Below are 24,302 nucleotides of genomic sequence, written 5' to 3' on the forward strand. Positions count from 1 at the left end.
CCTTTCGTTTTGGCGCGCTTTTCGCCGAATTTGCAGCTCGAGTACGGCATTGTGTGTCCTGCTTTTCGTGTTTCGCTCACCGTGTTGTTCACTCCGCGTATGCTGCACTGCGACGTACTGTGTATTTGAGAGTGTGCGTAAATGCCCGCTTTGCTTTGTTGTTTCTTCTAATTTGAGTGATTTTGGAAAGAAGGCGCTCAGTGAGCCAGTATCTGGTAAAACTGCTCTGGACTCAGCCGCAGCAAGCGTTTGTACTCGCCGGGTCGCGTTCAAGCAGGTCCTCGTACAGCAGGTCCTGCATGCCCAATCACTTTTTTTCCAACCATGACTTTGCCCAGCATAACAGTTTTTAGCCGCGAAAGCTTCCTCCTCGTCCTCAGACGCTTCAATGGCTACAGCCAGTGCGGTTAGACGACGTTTTCTCTCGGCGTTCTTGTTGAAACTCTCGGCAGCTGAGTTTTCGAAGCCACGCAAACAGCGCAAGCACGCCGTGGGTGAGAGGACGCGCGGATTGTCCGCTGCGTTCGTGTGAATGCTCGACGTCCGGATCGTCTCCCGGAGCTTGGTCACGCGTCACAATAACCGCGCTGACGTGCGCGGACCATCCGCGATCCGGTCCGCTCGTCTGAACCCACCTTAAGCGGCGGACGTAGAACGTCCTGAGTTACCGCAGGTGTGACGTAGAACGTCATCGAACGGAGAGGGTGGAAGCTGCGTGAGAACCCTCTTATGCTTCCTATGGCGTCAAGGCTGCCAGAACCGAGGCCCTCGCTAAGCAAGTAAGCAAACAAGGGAAGGTGAATGAGGGGCTCGTTATAAATATGATAGAAGCCAACAGCCACAGAAACGAAAGGGCACAGAGGAACTTTTTTAAATTTATTTATTTATTTTGTGGTGTTGATCAATTTAGAATATTACTGAGTATGTTATCGCTTAAAGCTAATTTAGAGGGTTCTCACGCAGCTTCCACCCTCTCCGTTCGATGACGTTCTACGTCACACCTGCGGTAACTCAGGACGTTCTATGTCCGCCGCTTATGAACGGGGGTGGCGCTGATGAGCACTCTTAAGGTTAGGTTACTTGTAAACATAAATACCCCCGAAAGCAGAAGAATTGACAGCCATCGGCGTAGCTCAGAGGTAGAGCACCGGACGCGTAATTCGGAGGTCATGGGTTCGGATCCCACCGGCGGCATGTGGTTGTTTTTTCTTCTGCTTTTCTAATAAATTAGCTTTAAGCGATAACATACTCAGTAATATTCTAAATTGATCAACACCACAAAATAAATAAATAAATTATTTAAAAAAATTCCTCTGTGCCCCTTGGTTTCTGTGGCTGTTGGCTTCTGTCATATTTATAACGAGCCCCTCATTCCCCTTCCCTTGTTTGCTTAATTGCTTAGCGAGGGCCTCGGTTCTGGCAGCCTTGACGCCATAGGAAGCATAAGAGGGTTCTCACGCAGCTTCCACCCTCTCCGTTCGATGATGTTCTACGTCACACCTGCGGTAACTCAGGACGTTCTACGTCCACCGCTTATGAACGTGGGTGGCGCTGATGAACACTCTCAAGGTTAGGTTACTTGTAAACATAAATACCCCCGAAAGCAGAAGAATTGACAGCCGTCACCGTAGCTCCGAGGTAAAGCACCGGACGCGTAATTCGGAGGTCATGGGTTCGGATCCCACCGGCGGCATGTGGTTGTTTTTTCTTCTGCTTTTCTAATAAATTAGCTTTAAGCGATAACATACTCAGTAATATTCTAAATTGATCAACACCACAAAATAAATAAATAAATTATTTAAAAAAATTCCTCTGTGCCCCTTGGTTTCTGTGGCTGTTGGCTTCTGTCATATTTATAACGAGCCCCTCATTCCCCTTCCCTTGTTTGCTTAGCTGTCTGAGATGTAAACTACCAGTGCACACTGGCTGACGGGACGCTAGGGACAAACTGATGTTGGGCTTATATCAAGAGATTATCACGTTTTAACCACTAAGAGATGACTTTTACTAAAAATGAAGCTTTTATAAGCTAGAAAAGGCAAAAAAAAAAAAAATGAAATACAGGTGTCCCTGTCACGGGCCAGCTTGACAAACAAAATGCAGTGTGTTGACACACTTTTTTGAAGTGGTGGGGAGAACTGCGACTCAAGGACAGATAAGGTGGTGCACATGGAAGGAGGTCGATTCACTGGGTGCCGCTGACTATAGTGATGCCAATTATATCATTTAGCCTTTAGCAGCACAAATGCATACATTTCTTCACTTGCTTTCAAAAGATACATATCACGAATAAATTTCACAAGACTCTTCAGAATACAACGAATTTGCATTGTTGTAAAAACAACAAAGGCGAATGCAACTTCAAAACCATACCTGGGCAGCACTGTAGTCATATTTGTCCGGGTGCATGCCCTTGAAGTGCCTGAATTCATTCCTTGTCCGTTTGTCAGGGCAAACTGCATAAGGTGTCTGTCCTTTAGCATTCCTGTTAAAAAAAAAAGAAAATTTAAACAGGAGGCTTCAAAATGAAAAGACCACATCCAGTCAGAAACATCTCACCAGAGATGAAATGCAACCTTTCCAAGACTATGTATTCTGTTAACATCCATACGCCACGTTTCACTGATACTTGTATTTGAAGCTGGCTATGAGCTGAATCAGAGATTTTGAGTAATGGATGTTCAAACCCGATTCCCGACTGCAGTTCATTTCGAAACATGCAGTTTATTCCAAATACAATAAGGCTTGCTAATCATACTGCACAAACCTCAGTAGGTCTAGACACTAGGAGCATTTCAGAATGATTTAAAGATAGGGAGGTGCAAATATTTGAAATTTCAAATAGCTTGCGAGTAGTACTTACAACCAGACTCAATTTGTATTGCACTTCTACTAGTATATTCTATATTGAAACCTATTGAACACTGTAAGAAATTTTCTATTCATCTGAACTCGGGACAAAACAATGTGGAGTTTCCAAACGGCAGCTTCTTGCACTTCTTCGGGCCCATCACGAGCTAGCAGTGTGGCGAAATTAATACAAGAGGGTAAGAAGGCTATGTCTTGTCTGAATAATGTGTTTGGGGTGGCATTCGCATTCAACAGCCGGCGTTTGTAATCAGGTGCCATGAGGAAGCATGAATGGAACGCTCCCTCTCACCCAGCAGCCCAAGCTGCTGTTCTTGTGCCTGTTTTCCTGTTTTTGAGCAGTCTTGTCGGGTTTTGCCAGCAATATGCAGTGCCTTGCCCCTCCAATAATAGGTTGCTGACAACACTCCTCTCATAAAGACGTATCTGGTCATCTTGCAATGCTTCATGACAGCATTCGTTAGGCTCCTTTAAATTCTCATCAGAGCATGTCAAATAGAAGTTGGATTTAAGACGGGATGGCTACCTTGAACACTGTTTCTGTTCCCTGAGATATCTGAATGAAATTGTCAGGGTAGGTGCTCATAGCAAAAACATTTGAAGAACTCCAAAGTGTCACAGAGCTGTGCAAGCTGGTCTTTAAGTTACAGGGGTATATGAAAATGGTTAACACAGGTCCTTTATCCCAGCCTGGAGAATCTGCAAAATGTGTTGGCACGGTGAAATTAAATATCGTGATTCTTGGGTAGGTACCTCAAGAGCCAGGCATCGTCCTTTTTTTAAAAAAATTTCCTTGCTAAAAAATTTTAGCACAGCACTGAATTTAGTGTGATTAATTAGACTTGCATTAGCCAGATTTTAATCGTTCATCACGAATTCCAGACACAACAACTTGAATAAATGAGCCTGTCTTGCCCTCAGGAATTTATTCAGGTACGGAATAAAAAAAACCAGATGGAAATATAGTTAGTGGTTCCCGAGATTTTGCTGGTATGAGCAGCTACTCCAGGCAAAAAAATGAGTTCTGAGAAAACGGCCCTTGATTTTGAGAAGCCGGAAACTCGATAAAGTCAACTCAAGGACCACAATCAAAGGCAAGCCACACTTTGACCAAGCCACTGCTGCAACTGCCAGAGGTGGCAAAAAAAAAAGCACAAAAATCCAGAAATAAAAGACCAAGATAGCAGTAGTCAGTTAAGCAGCAGAGGAAGAGTGCTAGCGTGAAGCTGGAGTATTTTTGGCACTTGCTTGTGGCTCAGGGCTGCCGCGGCTTGTAGTTTATAACATGTACTGCTGAAATATGAACTATTCTAAAACTTGACTTTTCCGTGATTTTTCGGCTTTGAAAGGCCACATCCCCTTTTCATAAATACGCCTTCTGATAACATGTGGTGCTCTCTTGGAAGGGTGAAAAAATCTGTCTGCTACCCAGAAACTGAATTGAAAACAAATGCACTTGGGCAACGGGGGAGTGATCCAGTTCCGCAAGATCCCAAGTGTGCCTGCAATGTGGCAAGTGTGCGCCTGAAAGCGACTGCCATCTGTCACTTGCGCCTGTTGTCAACACGAACTGTGCATGCACAGTAGAAGCTGGCAGCTTGTTTTCAACCATTGGAGCACAAGGAGGAGAGGCACAGCGCAGAGCGGCCGTGTGAAAAAGGCAGACTGTCCCCAAACTATTAGTCCACAAAAATAGCTTATTGCCAAAACTACTACACGATTTCCCCTGCCACTCCTTTCAAGTTATTCATTGCCTGGTAGGCCACACAGGTGCAGTAAATTATGCTCATGGCGACTGAAAACAAAATTTGGTTGCAATAAGTTTCTTTATTTTCATAGCTATGCTGTCTTGTGTAAAAGTATTCCCATTTGTTTAAACCACCTTCATTCACACTCAGAACTATTCAATTCAATTCACACCTAATGTTTATTATCCGTATTTACTTTGCAACCAAAAATTTGATATTCGCAAACCCCTACTTAAAGACCATTTCTCTACAGTTATGCAAAATACCTACACTGGAGAACTTCCTCACACCGCCTGAATGCCATGTAACCACTGCACACGAGGCTTGTGTAGCTGGTAGTGACATAGTAACTAGTGTCAAAAAACATAACTATATCACATGGCTTGTGCTGCTGACATGGCTGAGGTAAAGCTTTTAAATCAACCAGCAGAAACAAGACAGAAGCTCAAGAAAAAGGAAGACACAGCACAGGACAACCACTAGACTACAAGCGAGTTTCACTGAACTAAGAGTCACCTCAGCGAGCCAAACAATGCATGTTCAAAAAGAGTAAAATAACAAAAGCAAGAATGGCGCAACTTTCTTTGCTGCCTTTGCATGCGCTGGTTGTCTTGCATGGGTCAATGTTCCTTCAATTAACATCAGTGGCTGTCCAGCAGTGAGCGTCACTTTCTCGTGTCTTAGTATGGTACCTGGCGTTTGTAGCGAAGCTGCACGTGGGCTATGAGAGATGCCACAGTGGAAGTCTGCGTATTCATCTCAACCCCCTGGAGTCCTCTGACGAGCACTGATGGCACACAGCCCACGAGCGTGTTCCCATTTCGCCTCCATTGAAATGTAGCTGCCACATCTGGGGTTTGCTCAGCAGCCAAAAGATGCAGTCACCAAACAACTGCACTCGGTTTCTCTGCACAGTTTCAGTCCGTTCTTGCTAGCTTATTTGAATCTCCAAGCATCAACTGGCTCAGCTGTCCATATTCTTAAAAGATGAAGCTGCAGGTTCATGTCATGACACCCGGCCACAGCTTCCAGAGCATATTGCTGACACTGCTGTGACATTGAGGCTGTGCACAGAAAGACGCTTACAAGTTCTGAATAACTATCATTAAGGGGGGACCGGGGTCTGGAGCGCCAGAAAATTGTGAAAAAAATCAATTTGTGAAAAAAGCATTTTTGAATCTACAACCCCTCTTCTTAGATATCTACAAATTTATTCATACCCTGGGTCACTATTTTTGCTGTAATTCCACTTTATAAGGCGGAAATGAGCTCATCCGTTTGTTTTTCCTTGTTTTGTCAAAGCACAAATTTTTTTACTCTTTGCCAGTTGACAAGGAGGATGTCTTTGTATCTAGAGCAGTAAAAGGAATAATTTTTATTGTGTCATGGTCCTAATGATTAAAGTATATACAATGCTGGGAACCGATTTCTCGATTTATGTTCGCCAATTTTTTGTGCACTCTAATTTAAACTGCTTGTTAACCACTACTCCCTACATTGAACTTCAACAAGTTGCAAAGTAACTAATACTGACTTAACCAAGAAAGAACTTCCTACATTGTTTTCCTTGTTATACTCTATACTATCTAGCCACATGTTAATAATAATTCTCTGCTGAGCATTTCTTTTCTATTGTTTAAACAACACTGTTTAAAACAAAATCATTTGACATACCAGAAAAGTGGTTACATATTTGAAATCGGCCTATAAAACTGATTAGGGCTGAGCATTTTCATCAAATTTAGTAAAAAAATAAACGAAAAAAGTTCCGAGACCCCTGTCCCCTATTAAACTGACCAAAACAAAGAAAGAAGGGAAGGGTCAGGCAGACGCACTTGACAGCAGGGTCAGCCCCCGCTTCCAGGAGGCACTGGATCAGCTTGAAAGCTGAATGCTTGGCACAGTAGTGAAGAAGAGTTGAGTCCGATGAATCCACCGGACCGTTCAGCAGACGGTGCTCCAACCCGTGGCTACGCACAACCTCACAGCACGTCGCCACAGACGGTGACTCGGCAGAGTTGCAACGCTCCAGTTTGGCGCGAGCTTCCCACTCCACGGCCTTCTCGACGACTGGCGTGGCATCGGGGTCGGAGCCAACGGGACTCAGCAGGCAGTACTGGCCCACTGGCGAAGGCACAAAAGAGGCTATGGTGGTGGACGGTGCTGCTTCGGGGATCACAGGGGTCCCTTCGTCTTGCTGAACAACAGTTTCGCACTGCTTGGCGCCAGTTCCGGAGATGGCCTGCAGGATGGACACCAGTGCTTCCTTGTTGGCAGCCTTGCAGGCGTTGAACAGCGCTGTCTTGAGCGCTCTGAATTCTCGGGGCACTGGATGTCGAAGGAAAGAAATAGGCCACTAAGAAAAAAGCCAGTTTAGCTAAGTTAACCACAACGACAATGAGCGCTCTACATTACTCTGGAGCTCGTGGAACCCAAGATACCTGCAAAACCTCTCGTTCCTGAGAACTCCAGTTGGGGACCCGTCGCACTACAGACTAGTCAGATGAGCAGAAAGCACACAATATACACCTGCTGTCAGCTGCTAATCTTTCACAATTTGACTTCTTACATAATGTAATGGCAACATGGTTCCGCGATTTAAGCACTTTGAATATTCGTTCCTAGATTTCATTCCACTGTTCAATGTAACCTGTATTTACCGTATAAACGCATATAAGGGCCGCACCCGTGTGTGGGCCGCACCCCGCTTTCCAGAAGGAAATATTAAAAAAAAAATAAATCCGTGTAAGGGCCGCATCCGAACTTTCCATGACCCAGGTGGGAACAGCCTTCTAAATGCACGCACCGTGGCCTCCGCGATCGGCTCCGGCTGCGAACAACAGTGCGCTCGATCGCGGAGGCCAAGCACGCGCACAAAAGCTTCCAAAAACCGTCCATGGATGGCACCCGAGGCCGCAGTCATCATCATCATCGTCTTTTTTTTTTTTTCTGTTGCGACTTTTGCTATCTACATCAGCATCAGTATCACCAGCTCCAGCCTTTTGTGGCGGGTTAGCGTGTTTATCGTAGTTGTGGTGGTTGTGGCTTTTGCGTGCTGCCGCCGAGTAATTTAGATTTAGCACGATGGGCAAGCACCTTATCAGCTACACGCCTGGGAGTTAGCTCTCGAACACGGCAAGTGTGCGACGGACAGGGAATTTGACGTGGCTGAGAAGCGCGTCCGATGATCGTGCAACCAAAAGGATGCATTGAGAGACATAAGCTGCAAAAAGCGCGCTTTCCGAGGCAAGCCGTGCGAGTTTCCCGAACTGGAAGAACAGCTGCTCTGCTATGTGATGGAAGTGCGGTACAATGGCTACACGTTGACAGCGGACATGCTGCGCGGCTTCTTTTGGACGAGCACGCACCGAAGCTCAGCATCAGCTCAAAGTCGCAATACTCCGCGAGTGGCGATTGAACGTAGAATAAATGCCGCTCATCCCTGATTGGTGTGTTTTTACTTAAAAAAAAAAAAAAAAATTCGTACATTGCGTATATGGGCCGCACCCCGAAAATTGGCCCCCGAATCTGGAAAAAAAAGTGCGGCCCTTACATGCGTTTATACAGTACCTCAAATGCCCTATTTCATTCCCTTCTATCTTCACTTGATAGAAGCACAAATGGTTACTGAACATGAAAGAAAGTGAAAGATAAAATTATCTACCCCTAATAACTAGCAACATAGCAAATGAAATATTTTCTCAAAAAGAAGGAGACAAAACCCCCAACCTGGCTTCTCAGCATGCTCTCCATCCCTGCGGTCGCCTTTTTTTCTCTTGCGCTTCTTCTTGCGAGGTTTCCTGGTTCCAGCAAACTCCCTCAAGTCACCAAGGTCAATGACTTCTGCGGACACTTCCCAATTCACGGTGGCATCAGAGTCAGAACCTGAGTCATCCTCTGTCTTGTCTTCTGGGAACTCCAAGGTCCCTAAACACACAGAGAGAGAGGCAAAAAAAAAAAGTTCTTTCTACCAATGCTGCCTAGCAGTACTGGAGAAAGACAACTGAGAGAACACTTAAAAGATTTATTTGCCCATATGTCTGCAAATGCTGGACAAGACTATTACAGCAACGTAATCTTGAATGCTCCATAATCTCTGTCAATTTCCTGCTAGTATACTCCGTGACCTGTTTCCCAGACATGGTTCCCAATCCCATGGCCCTGTACCAGGTAGCAGTTTCTGCAGTGGTACCTTTTACACTACGTAACATGGAGCTACCACAATATTGGCACGTGGCTTTAAACCATGACCAATCTGAGGGTGCTGCACAGGCACGAGAAAGTTTCCTTTTAATTCTTTTTTCTTTCCTTTCTTTCCCAATTTCTTCGCCTTTTCCAACATGGTTAGATGTTCTGTAGGGAAGCGCACTTACTCTTCTAGGCAATCAGCAGGCTGCTCCCGAAAACATGCTGTGCATAAGCGGCACTAATCCTTGCACAGGTGGATCATAAGCATTGTCCTTAACCCTTAGCAGCCATTAGTGGGGTCCTGGTGCCATATTTTAACCGCATATACTTCTTTCATAACATAAAATAGGCAAACAACTACCACAACTTTGGTTCATATCTATGGCAATTCTGGCAAGCATTGTCATTAACCTTTAGCAGCCATTAGTGGGGTCCTGGTGCCATATTTTAACCACATAAACTTCTTTCATAGCATAAAATAGGCAAAAAACTACCACAACTTTGGTTCATATCTATGGCAATTCTGACACGATGCCATTTTTAAACATGAAGAAGGTAAGTCATGATTATACAAAAGACGAGCCAAAATATTGAGCCAAGTTATACCATCTCAGGCTTCTAGGCCCAGGTTTTAGCGTTAAAGAAAAAAAAAATGCGATTACAACTCACCAACAAGCTGGTTTTTTGGTGCTTGCGCACTGCATGGTGGGGCAGGCAATGAAGGAGCTAGAGGGTCTTCAGTTAGAGAAGCATTTTCGAGCTTTGAACAGACATCATTGTCAGCCACTGCTGCTGTTGCTGCTCCTGATTTAGCAGCATCTGGTCCCATTTCTACAGATTTTCCCAATTTCTTGATACCGATATTCAACTTGGGTGACACCGGAATGCGTCCCTTCAGCTCATCTTCACTGCCTGAGCGAGAACAAGAAGAAAAAAGAGCAGTGATGATAAGCAATGGCTTGAGCACAACAAAGGTTACAGTCATATAAAATGAATGTCCCAACAACTGCACTGAGAAATTCCACAATGAAGCTTGTATGCAGCATGTAATGTGGCTAAAAGCGCAATAGCAGTTGTTCATTCTGACAAGTTTGTAGATGAGGATAAGTACTCTGCACAGACATACAAACCCTTAGAACAAGGTGTAACACTCCCTCTCAAACCTTTCTGTCATTGAAATATCCATCACATTAAGTATTGCTGACACACTGTACTTTTCTGGTTTACCACTCGATTGGCACTTTAAACATTATCAACAAAGAAGCAATAACAAAATCGAAATAAACCGAAGCACAGTGTACATGTAGTTCTCACTCATGGGAGAAGCCGCAGTACGTTTCACAGCCACGAGAACAATGAAAACCTTCTGGTTAGTCTAATGCTCATGCCAGAACTGAAAAGAAAAATTTACCCAGCAGGAAAACTCATTAAAAGGGTCTAGAAAAAGGCGCCATGAAATTACAATTTTTCAGCAATTACAAATAGCGTATTATTCAGACTAGGCACCTTGCACCATTTCTCACAAAGTTGTTTTTTTTTTTTTGCTCACTCACTGGATTTGCCTCATACTTCACTGCAACCTCAGCCCTTCCGGCATTCTTGGGATGCACATTCTGGTTTCAAACACTGATTTCCAGTGTAAGCCTGGTGGCGTGCTAGTTTTATGGCAAGTTGGTTTACAGTCTATGACATGTAAAACGCGCCATGCATCAATTATTGTGTTTGTTGTATACCTTCTTCCTAAATCATTAGCTTTAGTGCTATTTTCTTTTGCAACATTTAGTTTCCATTTCATCACACAGTTTAATTTCTGCATATGACTTGCCTTTCTGTGAACCTGTGCTCACTGCTGTAAGGACATGGCAAGGTCTTAACCCATTAAAGACCAAGAAAAAGCTAATGGAGGAATTTTCTTCATTTTTAGCCCACAATGCTCCCTTATAAAGACAGATTACTGAAATTTCGCCACGATTGCTTCATTCATTCCGAAGTTACACAGGTGTACTTTTTATAGTACGCTGGGTCCTCCCTATAGCAAATGTGGCTACTTCGCTTCGCTCCTACTTGGTGGCGTGAATTTTGTTAATGTGTCCGTGATTTTTACACAGGGTAATCTGACACTTCTTGCAGGCCCTCATGAATCTTTTGTGGCTATAGTGGCACCACAGTTATTCTAATTTGCGCAGGAAGCTTTCCCCTTTTCAGAGAAGCCTCAGACACGATTGAGCCAGAGTGTCTGCGAACCGCTCGTTGCTGCATGTCAAGACGTAGGTAATGACGAGTAACGTTCATACCAAAGCAAAAATGCTAGTCAGCAGGCTCGTCTCTAGCAATTTGGTACATTGTTCAGGCGTTCATAATTGCAAAGTTGAACTTTCGTGTCAACAGACAACCCCACTTTTTGTCCCTGATGCCAATGCAGTAGCAGTTGATGGCTTGATTTGAAAGGCCGACACCTGCCATACCACTGTCATAAAGGAAAGGAGTTTTGGCTTACAAAAGGCCTGTTTTTCGTGTGCTGTAGGCAACCCCCGCTTTACAAAACATGCAGGCTCAATGCTGTTATAGTTGCCGGATATAGTGACTATACTGTTATCCTTAGACTTCAATAAAAGCAAGTAACCTACACTATTGAAGCAAGAACCAATTTTTCCTCACTGCTTCTATTCCGTTACTTTCTTTGGGCCGAGTGGACACTTCCTAAGCCTATTTTAGCGAACGGTTACTGTAGCCTGAAATTCCTCCCGGCGGAGCGTTACAGGATGTCATGACTGCCAAAAAATTGCCAAAAAAGATGCAATGGTCATTAAGCGTTGAAATCACCTCAGGAAATGACAGGACAACATGCACTTCCAAAAGTTTCTTTTTGGAACTCAAGGACTTTCCACAGTAAGTGTGAAATGCATAACAGTAACCGTCTGCTCTGCAAAACATCTTATAACCAAAACCTGACTATTACCAATTAAAATCCCACCATTATCATATTCAGGATAGCTAGCGATAAGTACAGCAGTCTCAGAGACCTCGCTGAGCAGACTAAGTTGTTTCTTTTCGAAAAATTGCAAGGAACCATAAGATCTAGCTATGACCTGGAATAGACAGGTGCCACTGTGCACACAGGAAGACCCTGCGTACTATAGAAAGTACAGCAGCATATAATTCGGCCCCTCACCTGGTGACAAAAGCATGACCTACTTGAAAAGGTTTGGTTTGGTTTATTAGGATCTAACGTCCCAAAGTGACTCAGGCTATGAGGGATGCCGTAGTGAAGGGCTGCGGAAATTTCGACCACCTGGGGCTCTTTAACGTGCACTGACATCACACAGTACATGGGCCTGTAGAATTTTGCCTCTATCGGAATTCGGCCACCGCGGCCGGGATCGAACCCGTGTCTTTCGGATCAGTAGCTGAGTGCCGTAACCACTGAGCCACCACGGCGAGTCTACTTGAAAAGAAAAATTCGATCTTTAGTGTTGAAATCATGAAAATTTTAACTGTACTTTTAAAAGTATGCCGGGCGCTAATGGGTTAAGATAACTATTAACCAATTAAGCTCCCACTGCTCACCGAAGCACTCAACAGTGCACAACATGCGATGAACCCGGAGCAACTCTTTGTAGGTGGCCCGATTGGTGGGGAATGGGATTGGCCGCATCCGTGGGTCGGACTTGCGAAAGGGCGGGTTCTTGCCCGAGAACAGCACTGCTCGATTTGCCCCCGGGGCGCGGTAGAACACAGCTGAGCACTTCTGGAGCTCCTCAGACCATGACTGAAGGAGGTCCTGGATGTCCTGGATGGACAAAGTAGGCATGAGTGAGAATGAGCAGTACTACATTGGTAATGCTAAGAGGGATATAAAGGACGGGAAACTGCCCACAGTAGTCAAGCAAGCAGGGATCATATGACGCTGCATAGAACGCTGCACTTGTCCCATCTGCTGGCTCAAAACAGAGGACTTTTATGCTTTACTTTTCCGTGTATGTGTTAACAGAACAGAACACCTAACAACCATAAAACTGTTAACAAATTTCGACAATAATTACCAAGGTAAAAGATATGACAAGCACATAAGGACGACTGTCTTTCAAGCCATGTGACACCACCTGGATCAAGCCACTCACAAATTTCTGCAGCTATTAATTCACACAACAAAGCACAGGCTTTTCCACTGAACAGCCTTGCCCTGCGAAGGACCTACAATCAGTGTGAAGCAAAGCAGTGCAGTAAAGCAGGGCCTAGGTAAGCACAGTTTCCCACGAAGGTATAGAACTCAGTTTCACATTTTAAACAGGGGGCAGGCAGCAACAAATGCAACGTGCCTACTTATCTGAAGGAAGGTACAGTCAACCTGCTCGGTGAACATGAGGTCGCCTGAAAATTTTTATCAATGTCAAATGCTGATACTCATTGGACACCAAGAAGACATAAACGGTGCTACTTCAAAACTGGTAATGAGAAACAGAGTAAAAGTTCCACGCAGGAGTGCATGATGCTTGCAGCCTCAAAAGGTCACCACACACATGCTTCCAAGAAACCAATATTTTTTTCTCGAGAACCAGCATAAATAAGACGCCGATGCAGATGTGACCCATGCTAAGGAAATGTTAAGAGGCTGGCAAAAGTTGATTCCAATCTTTATTTACGCTGTTCATCTTCAATGAGGTTATACACCATTACGAAAACGTGACCCCTGTGGGTCGTGTTCTTCATGATGATAGGCAACTGTGACCGGCAAAAACTAAACAACAACTAAGTGCAGCTCAAAGAAATTTTGCATACTTGCACATGAAATATGCACAATCCACAAATGCCAAATATGTTGACGGTTACATTCACTATGTCATTTTTGTTGTTTTAGGACATTTCCAGAGCGCCGGTTCTAAGCAACTATCCACTGGAGCCAAAACCACTCCCTACTTGTCGAAATTAACAATTAATTTAGACGCTGCAGAAGCAGCACTCTTTTTGCTGCAGTAGTTAATCCAAAAAAACACCACGCAATCAGGCAAGTCAACCAAAAGTATTGTTTTATGTATTTTTTTTGGTCACTGCTTGTGTCAACGTTAATTGTTATCAACAATGCATATCATTAGAAAGAAAATTAGGGGTGTGCGAATATCAAATTTCTCGAATACGAATCAAATACGAATACTTAATTCCGAATATCGAATCGAATATCGAATAATCAAGGACAGACGCATTTAATCACTACACAACATTTATTTGGGCACCCAAGAACATCACAGTTCAACTGTCGATGATTAAATGAGCACAAAAGGTGTGTGTGGCTGCACAAAATGTATCAAAGTCTCGAACATTATTCTTGGAAGAGTGGAAATATCAGAGAAGATGGTTAGTACACAGCATTGATTAAGGATAGCTTGCCATCAGCACAAGCGTTGCTGGGATGACGTAAAAAGTTGTTGTGAAGGAAAACCAGCTGCACCACATGGTCAGGCAGAAGCAGTTCCCTTCTAACTGAAACGACTCCTCCAGCTTCAGGAAATGCCCTCTGACTTGGCACTGACCTGGCACGTATTGCGAGGTACTTCGTGCACAGCTCTTACTATACCAGCTTCGCAGGTATAGCCACAAAAAAGCTCACCAGCGCAGTCAGCTACGGCATGGCCCTCGGAGGAAGAAAGAATTTTCCTTCCGTGAAGGCGCTGCCATGTTGTTATGTATCTGTCGATAGGGCTTGCGGATCAAAATGAACGCTGGTGCTCACAATAAATATTCGGCTAGATACGAATATTCGCGTCGGGTCGAATATTCGAAACAACACGAATACTTGGATTTCGAATCGAATTCGAATACTAACAATATAATATTCGAAATATATTTGAAAGTTTCGAATATTCGCACACCCCTAAAGAAAATACATTTCTCCTTCTAAAGAGTCAGAGCTTGTTGCTAAACCATAAGCGAGAGGGTCACAGCTATCGCACAAACATTTTGAAAAATGACCACTGGCCAAGCAAGCATGGGACCCTAGCCTCAATTTGAAAACCCAGTTAATTCAATATATTTTTCCGGTCCCAATGACTGAACTTAACAAGGTTTAACTGTATGCAATTTTTTTTCAGTAGTCAAAATGACAGCTCCGCAGTCTGTTTCAGATGCAAACAAGCCAATCCTACTTTTGTTTCGTTTCATGCATTTCATTTGTTTTTGCCTCTTAGCACGCTCTGTGAGGACTAGAGATGTGAAGGTCTGAAAAAAACACTGCAATTTTGGAAAAAAAAACGGTTTTTTTCGTTTTTTTCAGACGAGAAAAAATGGAAAAAAACATCGAAAATTTCACAATGCAATTTCAAGGTTTTATGATTGCTTGTTTTCAGTTTAGGTTTTTGTTTTTGCTTTGAAAATCATTACAGCGTGCATGTTTGAACGATTGGAGAGCAGCCGCCATCGCCGGTGCCAGGCAGTGGTTTTAAAACGTTCGTGCTGCCAGTACGCGGGCTGAAGGCCAGGTCACATATAAGATCGAGGCTTGACTTAAAAACACACTGATACTTGAACTCACGGCTGAAGTAGACCAAAACGGCTGCAAATTCTACAGCGCAACACACACGGCATAAATAACATAGGCTGCTGTGCACGTAATCGGTTTTAGCCAAATAGAAACCTAGCTTCCTGGGCAGGACGGCTACACAGTAACACCTGAAACTGTGGTAACACTAAGCGAGATCAAGCGTGATGGACCCGCACTGCCATCTAACGAAATGTAGGCGCAACCAAGCTGAACCATTAACTACTACAGCCAATATCGTATACAGTGGACAGGGCTGCAGAGTGCTGCCATCTGGATTCTGACAAAACAAACGCAAGCACGATTACTCGGAGTGCATGCCGCTTTGTTAGCGTGGTAGACGGTTCTGGCTGTGACAATGGTTCGCCCGCGGTCGAATGTTTGGGAACACTTTTCTGTGTGCGAAACGTCCGCTGGCGGGACAAAGCGAGCAGTATGCAAGTACTGCAGTGTTCAGCATGGATTTCCGAATGCCACACGTTTGACAAGGCACCTGTTGGCGTGTAAGAAATGCCCGCTGGACATCAAGGAAATTTGCAGCAAAGAAACGAACGCCAAACATCCTGCTGGTGTGTCAACTCAGTCATCAATTGAAGCAAGTGAGTCAGAATTCTGCAAACACGATGAAGAGCAGCCATTGCCAAAAAAAATCAAGAGTATTGCGCCTTTTGTAGACCGCATGACTCCAGAGCAGCAAAGCCAAATCGACACTGCCTTGGCTCGAGCGATCTACTCAAGTAATGTGCCTCTCTCTGTGACTGAGAATGAACATTGGAGAGCAGCTTTTAAGATGCTTCGACCGTCGTATTCTCTGCCTTCTCGACACCTTCTGAGTGGACCTCTGCTGGACTCGGAGTACACGCGAGTAAAGCAACACGTCGAGGAAACCGTGAGAAACGCTTCGTGTCTGACACTGTTGACAGATGGATGGACGAACATTCGTGGCGAGGCAGTCATGAATTTCGTCGTGGCAACGCCAAAGCCATTCTTCTACTCAGCTGTTGAAACAGGCCAAAATCGTCACACTGCGGTGTATGTTGCTGCCGAGATCTACAAAGTGATTGAATCGCTGGGAAGCGGTAAAGCGGTAAAGTAGTGGCGCTAGTCACAGACAATGCCAGCAACATGCAAGCAGCCTGCAGTATTGTTGCAAGCAAATACGAGCATATCACATGCATTGGATGTGCAGCTCACGGTCTGAACCTGCTTTTGAATGATTTGATGAAACTAAAGACATTGGAGGATGTCCACCATACGGCAAGGCAAGTTATAAAGCACGTGAAGCGTACCCACATCGTTGCTGCGACGTTGCAGGAGAAACAAAAATCAATAGATGGTAAAGGGAGATCCGAAACTCTAAAGCTTCCGAGCAAAACAAGGTGGGGAGGCATGGTTCTGTCACTTCAAAGCCTCCTGAGAAACAAGGAAGCCCTTCAGCAGACCGTGATATTGAGTGATCTCAAAGTTAACAAGTCCGTGCGAGAAACTGTCTTGGACGAAGACGGTTTCTGGAAGTCCGTGCAAAGCTGCCTGTTCCTCATTACACCAATTGCGTCAGCCATAACCTCACTAGAGTCGGACAATGCTCTGCTGTCCGACGTTCCAGAAGCCTTCCATTCCATTAGAATTGAACTTGCAGCAAACCTGGCGACCTCCGCGTTGACAAGCGAGGAACAGATTCGAGCGAAAGAAATGATCACCAGGCGCGAAAAGCTTTGTTTGCGACCAGTCCACATTGCTGCTAATTTGCTGGATGCAAGATATAGAGGAAGACACCTGGACGATGCGCAGATTGCAGACAGTTTTGAGTGGATATCTCAGCAAGCAGGGCACCTTTCACTGGACATCGGTAAACTGATTTCCAACGTAGCAGAGTACAGGACATCCGCAGGAATATGGTCCAGGACAGGGGTCTGGGACTCAGCGAAGCACGTGGCCCCATCTACCTGGTGGCAAGGCCTTTGCACCAACCAGCCGCTAACTCCTCTGGCTTGCCGACTGCTGCAGATACCACCATCATCCGCCAGCTGCGAACGAAACTGGTCACGTTTCGGAAACGTCCATACAAGGATTCGCAACAGGCTTTCAGGGGAACGCGTTCGAAAGCTTGTGTATGTGCAGTCGAACCTAGCTGCGGACACAACTTCAATCCCTGCTGCTGCGCGTAGTGCCGCATCCAGCGACAGTGATTCTGAGTCCGATATGGAGTGACTTATAGATCAGGTTTCATGTTCCCTTTCTCGGTGCAATATAACAAGAAGTTCGTTCCACAAATATGATATTTATACCTCCATATTCGCCTGAAGTGCAAATCATTATCTTCGCGGTGCAATAGAACAAGAAGTTCGTTTCGCAATATGACATCTACAACTGCATATTCGACTCAACTTCGGAGCATCATTATTGATCGTTGTGTTTTTGCAAATAAATTTGTTTTTGTCACGTTTTGCAAAATTTCCAATTTTTCATGAAAAAAACCCTGAAAAAAAACGGTTTTTTTCATGCCATTCAAAATTTCTTGAAATTTTGCATCTCTAGTGAGGACCGAGAACAAGTACGCCACAAGTGCTGCAACAACAATAGCTACAAACTTAAAGTCAGTCTGGACGGTCAGCTGGTCTGCGGCAGCGTCAGTGAAAAATGAGTACTTCTGAAATGAGCACTGAAATGAGCGTGAAGTGCGCATTGTTGCCCATCGTCACTCCGCCATCGGTGTCTGTGGGCTGTGCAAAACTGTGAGGTGTTAGAACAACTTTTTACGAGCAACTTTCAATTAAATACAGGTCTTCCTTCAATAAGTGACTTGCGATTTATGGCTTCATTCGATATTTTTACTACATGTCGCTGCGCCTAGCGCCATCTGTCGGATTTAACACTCACTACTCAATGATCATTGGAATTCACCGTGTGGTAGCAATGCGTCTGGATGAACCATGAAAACCATGGGCACTGAGACTACCCGTGTGACAGGGGGAAAAAGACAGTTACTGCGCCTTTCCTTGTTCCAAACCACCCTTCCCCTCCTCCTCGTGATGAACTGCCATACTCAGTACTGATAAAGTGCCCTGCTTAGGGCAACTGCACACCATAACAGGTCCCTCGACAAATGAAGACAGCCAAGGCCAAACTCACCCTCACTAACGTCATCTCGTTGTGGCGACGAAGACTGGCGCCAGCGGACTTGGGCTGCATGCCTTTCTGTTTGCTATCCCTGCCAGACTGGGAGCCACCTTGCTTGGCACGCACCGTGTAACTGTGGAATGTCTTGTGCAGCAGTGACTCCGACCTGAACAGAAGGCCTGAGATGTTACCAATGGTTACAGTCTTTAACACGAAACATTTTCATGATGCATTCTATGGGTTTGGCATAGCAACATCTAAGCTTTAATGAAGCACTCAACTAACTAGCATTCTTTGTATTCTGCACATCTTAAAGGGACACTGAGGAGAGCACTATTAATATTTTTTTTATAGTAAAATCCGATAGTTCGGCATGTCATGGTTTTGTTGCCACTTGGCTGGCAGCGAAAGATGCATTTATTTCTAAGAAATTTGGATTCGAAGTTGAACAAGCTTTTCCCGCCGCTCTGATTCAAACTTGGGATTCTCCTATGACGACACAGGACTAAGTGACGTGAAACATGACGTGCACATGACGTACCGCAGACTCCGTGATTTCTGGCCGCCAGCAGTGCGGCCTAGCAGCAGCCGAAATGAAAGCTACCGCCGGCCGCACGTTGAAGGCATCTATCGGCTATTGCGGCCGTCGCTACAGTCGCTTCGATTACGTTTGCACTGGCGTTTTGCCAGCGTTACGATGGATCTCGTTCTCGAAGTCGTCAACGAAGTTCTCGCAAATAGACACCTTTAGCATACCGTGTACCTTGTTACCGCTAGCGGAATACCGGGAGCCTGCCTACCGCCGGAAAACAGGCGCTGATTGATCCCGATGCTTCAGGAGCGCGAAGTAGTTGCCGGGCCCGTGGCGCCATCTGGCGACGTCAAGGACATTTGCGCATGCATTGGCTGCACCTCAGGGATTTGTGGCTTCTCGGGTCCTAGAGTTGCTAGAACCATTGGTTCTAGCAACACTGCTTTGTCCTATGACGTCATCACACTTGTACTTGCGAGTTTGGCCTGTGGCGGCGATACCTGTATTTTGGTTCTTGCTCTTTTCTACATTGCAAGAGCTTTGTTGTCAGTATGAGTGGCGTTTTTGTAATCAGGAGCTGGTATTCTGTCGATACAAGCCAACTTCAATTTCTCCTCAGTGTCCCTTTAAGATGCTAGTCACCTTGTAATTTGCTTGCCTGAATCTCTCAGTGTAGTGTAGCATTCTTGACTGCAGTTGTCTGTCATCCTTCTCTTGCTTGTTGCTTATTCTTAACACTTCCTCTCATTCAAAAAAAGAAAGAGAGAGACCCTATGAACGACCCTTGCCAAGAGTAGCAAGACCTGCCACTTCAATGGCTGGCCTCTCCCAATCTCATTAAGGTTTTTCCCTCTTTCTCCCTCATGCACAAGCTCAGGCAAGAAACACTTGGGACAAAAGGCTTCAGGTCAGCAATTCAAAGCAGAAAGCCATGCATGTGCAACCACAAGCACTTTTTCATCACTAGAATGATCCTAGGAATCTTTTCCCTGTCTCTATTTCCCTTTCCAAATTTCAACTTGCATACTTTCACACAGCCACAGCTGAATAAACCTCTTCTCAGGTGAATGAATTTGATTTATATATAAATAAGAGGCCTTTGCGGTCTCAAGTGAGTCGGCATCAACCTGGGCTTCCAACATGCATTAGGACATCAGTGTTGTAGTGTTGTAACAGCAAGCTGCAGTTGGGAGCACAGTGCTGACAACAGAGCCAATGCCACAAACTCCCTCTCATTGAATCCCTTCATGCCTGCCTGTAAGACAGAAAGGCAGCACCCTTCTCAATCTCTAGATATATGACACCAGCTGTTGAATGTTTCATGACCAGGTGAAAAATATGTTTCTGTTGCAAATGAAATAAAGATTCAGAGCATAAAGAATATCACAACTATAGAAAATTATCCTGTCAAGGTAAAGCTAAGTGATGGCTGAATATAACTGACTTCGTCAAGCCAGGAGCATAAAGTTGTGCCATTAGAGAAAAGGAATGCAGGAAACTACCAATGCTCAGCACATTCAACCAGCATGATGTTGGAAAATGAAGGCTGCCTCTGAATCCCCGCGCTATCACCACACCATGGATTTGTTTCCAATGCCAATCCGCATCCACGAGGCCAGCACTGTTTACCTTTAGGTTAGCAATGTATCCTTATTTAATACACACAGCAATATTATATTTAGTTTACCGAACTGCAATATGTTTTTCACATTGTACACAATACTATCCAGAAGTTTTTATTCTTTGTCTAGATTCCCCCGTCCAGCAATCCCTTTTGAAAGCTAGGACATCATACAATTCCCCCTCACAATAAAATTTACTGTTGCCCTTTGTATAACATTCTAACTATGTGCGGCATTCCTCCGTTTAAGTGAGTTTTCAATGTGACTTATGACACAGCTCAAACACTTGAAGAACGGAACCATTATGTCACCAAACAGCCTGCTATAACAGGATGTCTACTTAAATAGCAAGTCCATAAAATCTGTCGCCCTCCCAAACAACTATAGCATGCCCTGCTGCCTGGTCAGCTCTCTTGGGGCTAGCCACAGCCAAGAGTGCCACAGCAAGAGAAAGCAGTACCCGTTGAACACCGCCGCCGCAAAGTGTCCGCCGCCTACCATGAGCACAGCCCACTGCATCTGCCGCGGGACATCCTCAATAGCCGAGATCAGCTGCGCACAGGTTTCTGGGGCTCCCTGCAGAAAAAAAACAGTAGCAGGAAATGTGCATTGGTCACTTGTCAGGGTTGCTCTCGTACTAATGGTCTTGCAGAAAGCAGCCCCAAGATTCCAAAAATGTACCCTAAAACCTCACTAACAATAAAAAGCTAGAATGAATGGCTGGACACCTTAAAAAAAAACATTATGTCATAACTACTGTTACAGTTTCGTTTTCATGTTTGTTTTGTGGCGCCACCCGGTGCCGACGGGATAGAACTTGCGAGGCAGCAAGACAATAAAAAGGACACGGCTCTAGGAGCAGTTGTTCATTGCGCAGTGGAGCGCGGTGCATCATCGTCCGTTTCTTGGAGCCTAGCCGTCGACAGCGACCGCCGAGCCGGTCCGCCTCTCGGCATTGCTCGGTCCACTAACTCGTTACAACTACAATTTCCACAAGTGGTTCACATAAAACAGAGGCTAAAACAGGATAATTACTAGGTATGGTCAGTTTCATGAAGTAGCAATGTTTCATGTAAATGGGCATCCGCTAGTCACCACCTATATCAGATTGGAACTTATTGGCATGACGATAGATGGCATGTCTCGTATTTTCCTTCTCTCATTTCCCTTTCCCTTCTCACATTTCACGTGGCGATAGAATGGCTCGACATAAACTGCTGGAGGTCTTTTGCTACTGGAGCCTCTTGTCGCAATCAGTGTCCATTTATTTTTAGACACTTGATACATCACCAAACTCGTGTTTGCGCTGGCGCAGCCTGTTCAAGCACAAAAAAATGTTCGAGTCTCGATCACTTGCCAGTTTTCCGTGAACAATGCATCTGTACAGGGCAAGAACTTGGCCATCACTATTCTTGAGGTACACCTTGGAGTTCATGCGAGCGCCCTTGTTCTCGGGTCGGTCAGCATCTGTATCTTCCCTGCAGAGTGATGACAACAAAAATAAAGAAGACAAAATGTGAATGACAAGCCTATTCCAAATATTGCAGTAGATAGATGATTGTGCGCATACTCATAGACCACTGTTACGAGTGGCAACGACAAATTTACTTTAAACAAAGAGTGACGGTACAGCTCTAAAGTATTGTCTTAAGTACGTGATAACGTTACGCTTCTATATGCTACATTTCTGACAAATAACTTGTTGCCCAGCATCACTAGAAAATTCCAATGAACACACATGGCACATACAAGTGCCTCAGTATCTAGAACCTGCTTTACACTGTATTATAGCCCAAGCGGTTTGCTTATAAGCTGTTTAGCTTAGAAAAGGTTTGTACCTAGCACATCTAGCATTCCAGAGCTTGGGAGGATTGAAAACACGAAGCCACTTCTCTTTCGAGACAGGACGGTCACTGAGGATGCATTACGAGGAACACTGCAGGCCTTGCAAGCAAACCCCTCAAGCTGTATACTTTTGACAGGGGCTGTACGTTCAAAGTTTTTTTCATATATGTTGCACATAAACAGAAGTGGATTATCAAATGTTGCCCAAGCTTTGCTACCAACCTCCAAGCCCTACATCTTTTTTTTTTACTTTTATTGCAAGGTGTGCAACAACCTTAGCTCACCCTTCAGTATCTGTTGATGCAACGCTGCTAGTCCTTTGTCTTGGTGCGCGGCCAGCTTTAGTAGGGCTCCGACACGAGGTCGCTCCATCCTTCACCCTCCGGCGAGGACTTGACTCTCCCCCACTTGCCGACTCAGCAGTCTCATTCGCTGAAGTCGTCGTGTCCGTACCCGATTCGGAGCCAGAAATGCTGGACACTTCCTCTGGAAGAATTCGAGCATGGGGTTTCTTTCTACGGCAAGATGAAAGCACCATTAAAGAAAAGCAAAGGTGTCGCCTTCAGTTTAGGGCTCTTTACTGATCCACAAGTGCAACTACATCAACAATAACATATTTGCTCTTCCTACAAACAGCAATTTGACAGGGATCTAATGAAAGATGTTTCAATGCAATAAGTAGCGCTGAACAGGTAAGAGCAATTCCCCAGCAAGTAACCAGCCTGCTCTTTTCTCATTAAACACGTAGTGCTAGGAACACAAGAATGAACAAAATGGCAGCCTGTTCTGGGTGTTCTTTTAGATAAATTTTAGTGCTAAAGGATGAAAAAAAAAACAAAACAAAAAACTTTAAAGCCTGCACAAAAAGTTTCAGGTCACAAGGCTGCTGTTGACAGAGCACACACAACTTTTAACTCCTCACATAACAAGAAATGAAAATGACCAGCCGAATTAGGCTCTATAAAAAAGACAGAAATAATTACCAATCATGTTCAAGAATTCCTGTTCAGTATAAACTCTTTCTCCGCACAACTTTTGCTTCAAGTTATATCTGTGCCAGTCTGCCTTGTAGTGCTGCACCTGTCGACACAGAAAAAAGTAAAGAAACGCTGTAACATCCCATGTCTGCACCAGTAAAACATAACAAGAAAGTCTGATCTTCCTTGTGTGCATAACACAACTGAGTGCCCATAGTCTTTCAAAAAAGTAAGTTATTTGTCAAATTTTACAACCTGAATAAAGAAATATTTTTCTATTTTTTAAAACTGGAAAACATCGTTAAAAAAGTCCAGTGAATGAAAGATTTTAAAAATAAGTGAAGAAGGTATGAAAGTTGAGAAGCATATATCAGTTGTCTACGATTTCAGCCAGCTAATTCACTCGTTCAATACACAAACTCATAACTTCTTTTTCTTTAATCAAGAAAGCAATCGCCCCTTCCCAGCAAAATACATCAGCAAAATCTAACAGCAACTATCCATGCAGCTAAATTAGCATAATGAAAATATGGCTCATCACAAGGAAAAAGGGACAAAAATAGCAGTGTAGGGACCGGATTAAAATTATACATGCTAATCATTACATATTGAGATGGAAAGGGACCTAGCATAAAACACTGTCAGAAGCAGGAACCTACTATATACTAAAACAAACCAGTACAAAAAACATCCATTGCCACTGTAAACTCTAGTGAAGAACAATTTCCTAAAAAACTGCGGTTTCATATCTGCATTTCTACAAGCCACTAAAAAGTGCGACACAACAGCACTTCATTTTATAACTGCAGCTAGACAGCTAAGCTCTCCTAAGTTATCTCCCCTTTTGTTGCCACAGAAAGTTGTCTTTTA

At 44.4% G+C, this 24,302-nt stretch overlaps 1 protein-coding gene across 3 annotated transcripts in view; it reads right to left on the reverse strand.

Moving 5' to 3' along the window:
- The window catches only part of LOC149343225 (tRNA endonuclease ANKZF1-like), a 46,676-nt gene that overhangs the window by 11,732 nt on the left and 10,642 nt on the right, over positions 1-24,302 (reverse strand). For 2 of the 3 annotated variants that reach the window (XR_016283110.1, XM_089545774.1), the window contains exons 4-13: positions 23,439-23,535; positions 22,740-22,941; positions 21,968-22,088; positions 21,071-21,186; positions 18,469-18,622; positions 12,372-12,594; positions 9,474-9,716; positions 8,346-8,543; positions 6,452-6,944; positions 2,374-2,485 (exon numbers count right to left, since the gene is read on the reverse strand). Coding sequence is in view for 2 of the 3 variants with exons in the window: in XM_089545774.1 (XP_089401900.1) it covers positions 2,374-2,485; positions 6,452-6,944; positions 8,346-8,543; positions 9,474-9,716; positions 12,372-12,594; positions 18,469-18,622; positions 21,071-21,186; positions 21,968-22,088; positions 22,740-22,941; positions 23,439-23,535 (1,959 nt within the window). In the remaining variant the exon portion in view is untranslated. Of the gene's footprint in view, positions 1-2,373; positions 2,486-6,451; positions 6,945-8,345; positions 8,544-9,473; positions 9,717-12,371; positions 12,595-18,468; positions 18,623-21,070; positions 21,187-21,963; positions 22,089-22,739; positions 22,942-23,438; positions 23,536-24,302 lie in introns of all 3 variants that reach the window. The other variant, XM_089545773.1, reaches the window with a different exon arrangement.

The sequence above is a fragment of the Amblyomma mixtum genome, chromosome 5, assembly GCF_055824585.1.
Source record: "Amblyomma mixtum isolate Tamu chromosome 5, ASM5582458v1, whole genome shotgun sequence".
Classification (NCBI taxonomy): domain Eukaryota; kingdom Metazoa; phylum Arthropoda; class Arachnida; order Ixodida; family Ixodidae; genus Amblyomma; species Amblyomma mixtum.